Source organism: Ruditapes philippinarum, unplaced genomic scaffold, assembly GCF_026571515.1.
Source record: "Ruditapes philippinarum isolate M1 unplaced genomic scaffold, ASM2657151v2 ctg3099_1_1_1_1, whole genome shotgun sequence".
In the NCBI taxonomy this organism is placed as follows: domain Eukaryota; kingdom Metazoa; phylum Mollusca; class Bivalvia; order Venerida; family Veneridae; genus Ruditapes; species Ruditapes philippinarum.
The window spans coordinates 301,627-309,882 of NW_026856147.1; the positions used below are offsets into that span (position 1 = coordinate 301,627).

The 8,256-nt window shown below is 40.1% G+C and overlaps 1 protein-coding gene across 1 annotated transcript; it reads right to left on the reverse strand.

The window, feature by feature from the left end:
• Positions 1-803: 803 nt before the first annotated feature.
• On the reverse strand, positions 804-3,938 carry LOC132745582 (uncharacterized). Its single transcript, XM_060734529.1, has 4 exons — positions 3,276-3,938; positions 2,619-2,855; positions 1,396-2,408; positions 804-1,020 (listed from the first exon to the last, which is right to left on the reverse strand). The coding sequence occupies exons 1-4, from the start codon at positions 3,936-3,938 to the stop codon at positions 804-806; spliced, it is 2,130 nt and encodes a 709-aa protein (XP_060590512.1).
• Between the last annotated feature and the right edge of the window lie 4,318 nt (positions 3,939-8,256).

Genomic DNA, 8,256 nt, shown 5'->3' on the forward strand with positions numbered 1-8,256 from the left:
TGCACAAACATCAACCTGCTGAGAAGGAACCAGAAACACCTCGGCATATTTCGCGAAGTGGTCAGTGAGCACCACAACATATCGGTTGCCATTTTCGGTTATCGGCAAAGGACCCATAAAGTCGATGGCAAGCACGTCCCAGGGAGCTCCACTTGGTAGTTGCCCGATTGGAGCCTTTGGTGTCTTCTTTGGATCTGCATTGGCGGCACAAATATCACAACCCCTGACAAAGAGCTTGACATCATCCTTCAGTTGAAACCAGTAATAGCCTTGTAAGATTCTGTGTTTGGTCTTCTTGGTACCAAGGTGACCTGCCAATAAATTTTCATGAGCATGCTTTAGCACTTGTTTTTTCATCGAACTCGGAACTATTAACTGCATGTATATATCTGTGCCATTTTGCTTCTCAAACTTTTTGCACAAAACCCCACGATACAGCACTAAAGAGTCCCAGATCATCACATAATGTCTGGCTGCATGGCGCCTGGACTCCATTTGTGAACTGCCTGGCTTCGTATTTGTCATTGCCTTATAATTATACTGTCGCAATATCTGGGTCAATTTCCTGTTGCTTTGCGACCTCTTGCGCGCTGGTTGTTTCTGCCCACGGCACGTGCCTTTCTACCTTCTTGTCAACCGTAGCCCTGACCTGTGCCATGGACGTGTCTGGCTTTTGAGATATGCTTTCCTGTTTAACTTGACCTCATAATGGCTTATCTATTAACTCTGGCCAGGACAACTCCATTAGATCTGCCCGCCTACGGCATTTACTGCAAGGCCTGCACTTTAATGGCTCACTAGTATCAATTTCGCTGCAAGTGCATGCCCTTGGATCTTCGCATCTGGATAGTGCATCGCAATGTGATTGAAGTCGACCAGGTCTGTACTGGATCGAAAACTGGTACGCGGCGAGTATCTCTATCCACCTTGCGATTTCCTACTTGGTTCTTCAGGCTAAATAACCATACTAGGGCTTGGCGATCACTTCTCACGATAAATTTCCTACCTAGCAAATATTGCCTGAAATACAGAATGTAATACACTACAGCAAGCAACTCCTTTTCCGTTACACAATAATCACGCTCGGCCTTGATCATTGACCTGCTGGCATAGGGAATGACTCTTTCACAACCAGACTGCAGCTGTGACAACACTCCTCCCTGCCCAACCCCGACGAATCACATCTAGGTAAAAGTCTCCTCCTTCATTTAAAGGGTAGCCCATGATGTCAGCACCTGTGAGCTTTGCCTTTAAAGTTTCAAAGGCCATTTGGCACTCAGAGGTCCAATTGATCACTGTATCATTTTTAGTTAACTCTGTCAACGGCTTGGCAATCTTCGCAAAGTCTTTAATAAAGCGCCTGTAATAAGACGCGGTCGGAACATACTGCTTTACTTGTTTAGCAGTTGATGGCCTAGGCCAGTCCGCCACTTTGCGACGTTTGTCCGGTCAGGTCTCACGCCATCCTTAGATACTATATGACCAAGGAAGGTTACTTCGGTCTGAAGCAGATGGCATTTCTCCGGACGAAGCTTCAATCCCGCACTATTTATTCTTGAAAGAACCGTATCAACACGACACATATGTTCATCAAAGCTGGCACTGTAGACAATAATGTCATCGACATACACAAGACAAGTTTGCCATTGAAGATCTTTCAGTACCAATTCCATCGTCCTTTGGAAAGTACTGCTGCTGTTGCTTAGGCCAAACGGCATCCTGGTCATTTCAAACAGTCCATACTTGCATGTAAAGGCGGTCTTGGGAATATCTTCCTTCTTGAGGGGGATCTGAAAGTAACCCGAGGTCAAGTCAAAAGAACTAAAGAGGCTCATACCTGCCACTGCATCCAGGCAGTCCTGGACTCTAGGCAGTGGAAAGGCATCTTGCTTGACAAGTGCGTTAACCTTTCTATAATCCACGCACGGACGAACAGCACCAGACTTCTTACGCACAAATACAATTGGGCTCGCCCAAGGCGAAGTGCTTTTCCGGATGACGCCTTTCTTTAGCAAGTCCTCAACCGCGGCCTTTTCTTCTGCAGCAAATGCCAAGGGCACACGTCTTGGTCTCTGCTTAACTGGCGCTGCGTCACCCGTTTCAATGGAATGTTCGACCAATGAAGTAACTCCCAAGTCCCAGTCATCCTTAGGAAATGTATCGTTATGCTTGCACAGGAGGTTCTTAACCCGAACCTTCTCATGGGTGCTTTTGCCTTTTGTCGCTTTCTCATAAAGGCCCAATAGGTGGACTGGTACATCACCTATTTTCATCTCCTCGGCATTGGCCCTTACACCCGGATCACTGTTCTCCTTCGGACCCACTCTTCGAACTCTATTCAGGTTTTCCTCCTCATCATCAAGCTTTCTCTCCGCTAGCACGCTCACTATCCTCTCAATTTGCTCAGCCTCGCCAATTCAAGCATCCTGCTTCAAAGTTACATCTACCGGAAAAGGATTCATTATTTGCACCTTACAGGTGGGACCGCTATAAATATCGATCAGTATTGAGGCCATCAGTAAATCATATCGCTCTTAGAAATGTTCATTTGGTTCAACTAGATATTCGCAATTCCTCAGTAGATCATCATACTCAAGCCTCTCGACAAAAACATCAACTTTTGTCTCAGCTCTACCCGGAAGGCTTATATCATCGGCCACAGTCACTCGCCTAGGCCCTTTCATCCCACCAATCTTTTGGCATGGTATTTCTACCCCTTGAATTATTATCAAACCTTTACTCAAGAGAAGGTCAGCCGGTCCCTTCTCTCCACCTATGAGAATGTCAAACCCAAGAAGTACATCATCCTCGATGTCAGCCACGACAACCTCATGAGTAAGCTCGTAACTGCCGAGCTTCAAAGTAAATTCAGCCTTTCCGTACTCCTCTATCGGTAAGCCATTTGTTCCGCGAAAGTTACCAGACTTAATTAACTAAGGCCTTACGCCCTTATCCATAGCCTCGAACACCCTAGGAGATATCACAGTCCTGACAGCCCCTGTGTCCGCTGTGAACAGGATGTTAACCCCTTGTATGGATCCGTTTACATACAAATCTTCACTTAACCTTCGCTTCGCAGTCCTATTTTTCCTCCCTAACTTTACTTTATCCTCAGTTTCTTCCACGCCCCCATACTATTATGGCCTTCTATCTCTAATTGGACCGCCTCCCGGCCACCGGTGCTGGTCCCTTGAAGTTTAAATCCACTTTATTACCGGAACCATTTTGACCCGTACCTTCACTTGTTTTCACATTATGCGAAGGCCCAACATTACCCTTTGTCTCTTTTGAGGGCATTTCCTCGCGTTGTGCCCCATGGCATGACAGAAATAACACTCCACTGAGTTACTGCTTTGGGGTAACTGGTCTCTTTTAGGCTGCTGAGCTGCAGATCTACCTGTCCCTTCCGACCTATCAAGTCTTTCCAAAATGCTAGTCAAAATCTCCTCCTGCTTATTTTGGACTTGCCGACTACTGCTACTGGTTGATTGACTTCTATCGCTTTCAGTCGGAGGTCTAGACCATGGCAGTACTTTCTCCGGAACCCTACAAAACTTCTCGCTCGGACTTCCAAAGTCGATATCTGAGTCCTCGCTTTTCTGTATTGCACGCCTCGCAGCCCTATATCTCCTGTCAGAGCCTACACTGTTTTGTGTCTGCACAAAATTGACAACATTGTATACCGCTTCGTCAATTGTTTCGGGCTCCTTATGGAATTCAATTTCGAACCGTACCTCTTCATCGCGAAGTCCATCAAGAAACCTCCTGACTAGGTCTTCTTCCCTGGTTCGCCTATCGCGATACCCATGAGCTTTATCGTAAATGATTTTCAGGTCAGCTGCATAATCTTCGACATTCTCTCCTGACTTCTGATTTCTGCGACTAATCTTGGCTGCAAAGGATCGGGTAGTTTCAACTACACGAAATCGATTGTTCATCTCTCTAACAAGCTCTTCATAGTCTTATAATGTGCCCCGGTAACCTGTAAATGATGGTATCTTTACTGTATCTGGCAACCTAGCTCTGGACGCATACCTCCTATCTGATTGGATCACGCTTTCCCTCGCGTAAGGTCTTCTGGGAGCAACATCCATCATGGGCTCCGCCGAGTTGAAATTATAATCATGCCCATATCTTCTTGGTTCAGCTCTCCCGTAGGGATACTGATGATCATTCCAAGTATTACGGTCTTGGCGCCTATGAAGCTCGTAATCTCTTCGACCTGGATCGGTTTGTCGATGAATAGAAGTGGGGACTCCATTTTGCTGAGCTGGGTGCTTCAAGTTCTTAAGTTCGACGACCACCTCTTTCAGCACCCCCGTTATTTCGTTAATCATTCTATCAGACCCTGCTTGTTACTGATCAGTTGCGACAAATGGTGAAGTATTTGCCGCAGCATCTGTATATTTTGATGCGCCTGGATTTGTCGCTTGTCCTTCATATGGCCGAATTGTTAAAGACCCCTCGTTGTCGGACAATGTTCGTAAACTGCTCGCTCTAGACAATCCGCTATGGGTTGATCCTTCATGATCTTGTCGTCGAAAAAATACCTCCCCTTCATTATCCCCTGGTATATAATTTTACATCATATCGAGCTCTTGCGTGCGGGTTTGTATCACTGGATCCTTTAAAAATCAAGGATACCACTTCTGACACCAAAAATATGTTACGCGCTAGCGATCCTGGCGTCCTGATGGCTTTGGTATTGTATAACACAATATGCTATAGACAATTTAGTGTCCGGATGAACGAGTGTGTGAGTGCTCGACCTTGATATCAGCTCCACTTATTAAATATATGTTACGTGCTAGCGGTCCTTGCGTCCTGATGGCCTTGGTATTGCAAAATACAATATGCTTTAGGCAATGTAGTGTCAGGATGACTGAGTGTATGTGTGCTCGACCTTGGTATCAGCTCCACTTATACTGTTCAGTTCACAAGGCTGGTTATCCCAATGCTCCGAGTCCCTTGCAATATTGTCGGGATACAGGACTTAGGCTTCAGGGTGAAGGGCAAACAAATGGGCTATGGACTTCAGTACTCAATAAAGGGGGGTCTCAACCAGTATGGGTAAATAATAATTAAAATCTATTTTTGTACACAATGACAAAAGACAAGCACTTGATAAAGTATAATCAATTTAATTGTCTGTTAAATCTAAAGCAATCAGAACATGCTCATAAATTAATAACAAAGTTTCATATTTTAACAACATAATTAACACTCATTAAATTATCTACCAACCTATGGCTAACCACTATATTTACTGAAATGCTTAACCCTTGTGCAAGTATATTTATAACTTATAATTTACTGTTCACTGTATATAGAACTTACAAGCCTCAAAATCATATGGCAATGTAATAAATGATTTAAAATGCACAAGTTTATTCAAAGATATTTAGAAAAACTATTATAGCTTATCAATGAGAAATCTACAAAAACATTATAAGATTTCTCTTACAAAAATATTTCTTTGAAGATATAAAATCTTTTATTAAACCAAGAAAAATGTACTATAAATGATTTTTGTCAAGTGTCTATTCGCTATTTTGTTAAGTCACACTAACCTTTTAGAAAAATAACTGCTTTAAATTGTTTTGAAATATAGCTACTAGAGTAACGGGTGCCCAGGCCGAAATAATATCTGAAGTCCCAGAATGCAGCAAGACGTCTGGTATTTATACAAAACTAAGTGCTACCGATGTAGCATGCAACAAAATGATGCATAAATGCATCATTCTTGTAGCATATACATGTAGCAAGAACGCATCAATGCAGCATTAATGACGTAGCAAAAGCGCGCATCTACTGCAGCAGTGATGGAAACTTAAAATCTTGAATAATCATACCGAGTAAACACTAAAATAAGGATAGAAATGTAAGATTGAATATAATTACATGATAAGGACGTTTTCTACAGTTTAACAAACTGGCCATAGCTATATATACTCAAATCAAGACAGTGTAAACAATACGGAAAAATATCCTTAGCGCACCGGCGTCCGTAGCAATACAACCGGAAGTTGTCATACCAAAATGGCCGCCTCCTGTACAACAACAATGTGCCAATAATTACAAATTAAATCAATAATTTGAATGGTTTAACATGGATTTTAAACAAGTTACTTCACACAATAAAAGAAAACATATGTCATTAACGATTTGAACTGGATTTATCACAACAACTTCACGGACTAGGATAAACGGAGCAGCAAATGTGAAAATACAAACACTTTACATTTTTGAACGGAGACAGTGCGATGTAAAAACTAAGAAATCCTGGCAAAACGCATAGATAAGGCAAGTTGAGCTGAATATTTAAACAGTCCAACTGTCTTGATTTATACAGGAAGCCAGCGAAAGCTGCAAAACTTTTTATCGTTACAAAAAGAAAAAATAACAAAAGGTCACAGAATAGATGAAAATCACCAGGTAAGTATCAGTTACCATTAAATACGGGGGCACTTCAATATCTCATACACAGTAGTATCTGTACTATAGTGATCATTTACAAAAATTCTCACTAGACGAACAAATGTTAAAAAGGGTCAAATGCATAATATAATCAAATACAGGTACTTTACAGACATTTAATGCTGAAACATTCCTCAATGTTTTGTCAAAACAACCATGGTCTTATTTTGATATGTGTAATGATCCAGATGATGCTTTAGACACCTTTAACATTTTTTAGAAACTCAAACAGACGTGCTCCTTTCAAACAAAAAAGAGTTAAACATAAAAATCAAGCTGATTGGTCCAATGAAGATATAGCTAATGCAATACATTATAGGGTCTATGCAAATAATAAGCATAATGCTGATGACTTCAAGTACTGGAAGACAGACACAAGTGAAAAAACTTATACATTTAGCAAAAACAGATTTTTTTTAAATCATGAGATAAATTTAAAAAAGAAAAATCTTATAAAAATTGGAAAAACGTGAAAAGTTTATCAGGAAAACAAGATTTTCAACAAACATCCTATATAAATGATAGAAATTGTTTGCCAATAACTCATAAAATTTAACAGCAGAAACATATAACATCGCTTTTTAAAATGTATTTAAAAAAACTGAAAATATAACTGAGTTATCACATGAAACGAAAATTGCTCTTCAAGAATCTTTCAAATCTGAAAGCGCAAATCAACCAAATAAATTTAAAACCTCTTTTGTTGAAATAAGTTATGTTTGTTTGTTTGTTTGTTTCATTTTACGCCTTTTTCCAACAGTATTTCAGTCATATAGGCGGGTAGTTTCCTAACCATCAAATAAGTTATGTGAAACAATAAACTGAACAGTATTGATATATCGAAAGCAACAGGCTTAGATGGCATTAGTGCAAAATATCTAAAAACTGCAGCAAGTGTCATAGACAAACCTGTTTGTAACATAATAAATTTAAGTATTGAAAATTTCTTACACAGTTAAAACAATGAAAGGTAACACCAATCTACAAGAAAGGACTCAAATTTGACAAAAACAACTATAGACCAATTTATTACAGTACTCCCACTTATCTCAAAAATATTTGAAAATCACGTGTCTGACCAATTGAAGCTCTTTTTGGAAACAAACAACCTTTGATTTAGTTAATCACAAAATTCTTCTTGGAAAACTACCTTTTTATCATCTTTTGTCACACACTTTTACTTGGATTACATCATATCTGTCAGACAAGTCAGGAAAAGTAAATATGTCTGGTGTTTTGTCTGAATCTGCTGAAGTTGTCTCCGGAGAACCCCAGGGCTCAGTCCTAGGGATCCTACTATTCTTAATTTACATAAATGGCATTCATCTTCCTTTTAAAAAAGTAAAATACTGATATGTTTGCAGACGACACTTCTCTAACTTCAACTGAAATACTGTAAGGGAAGTAGAAGAAAATCTTCAGTCAGATCTTGATAGTAAAAGCACATCGTGTGTGCAACATCGAATGGTACTAAATGCGCTAAAAACTAAAGCTATGAATTTTTCTAAATAAAGCATTTAAAACCTGAGCATTCTTCAACACCTTCTCTGCACATTCACAATCTAAAATAGAATTTACTGACGGTGAAAAAAATACAATGAGTCTTTAATGACAAAAATTTAAAATGGAAAACACACATTCAAAAAAAAATAATTTTAAAATGCAATCAACAGCTCTATTTGCTTCTTAGATTTAAACAGTATCTTGATCTTCATGCTAGAAAATTTTTTTCAATGCATTTAAACTGCTATATTTGGACTACTGCTGCACTATTTTGGG

Bases quoted from the DNA above. Each gene is read 5' to 3' on its own strand.
- LOC132745582 (XM_060734529.1), bottom strand. From the start codon at position 3,938: ATGAACAATCGATTTCGTGTAGTTGAAACTACCCGATCCTTTGCAGCC. The intron at 2,409-2,618 runs GTTGATGTTTTT...TGAATTGGCGAG, and splicing joins CGGGTAGAGCTGAGACAAAA to GCTGAGCAAATTGAGAGGAT. The intron at 1,021-1,395 runs GTAAAGCAGTAT...TCTGTATTTCAG, and splicing joins GGCCATCAACTGCTAAACAA to GCAATATTTGCTAGGTAGGA.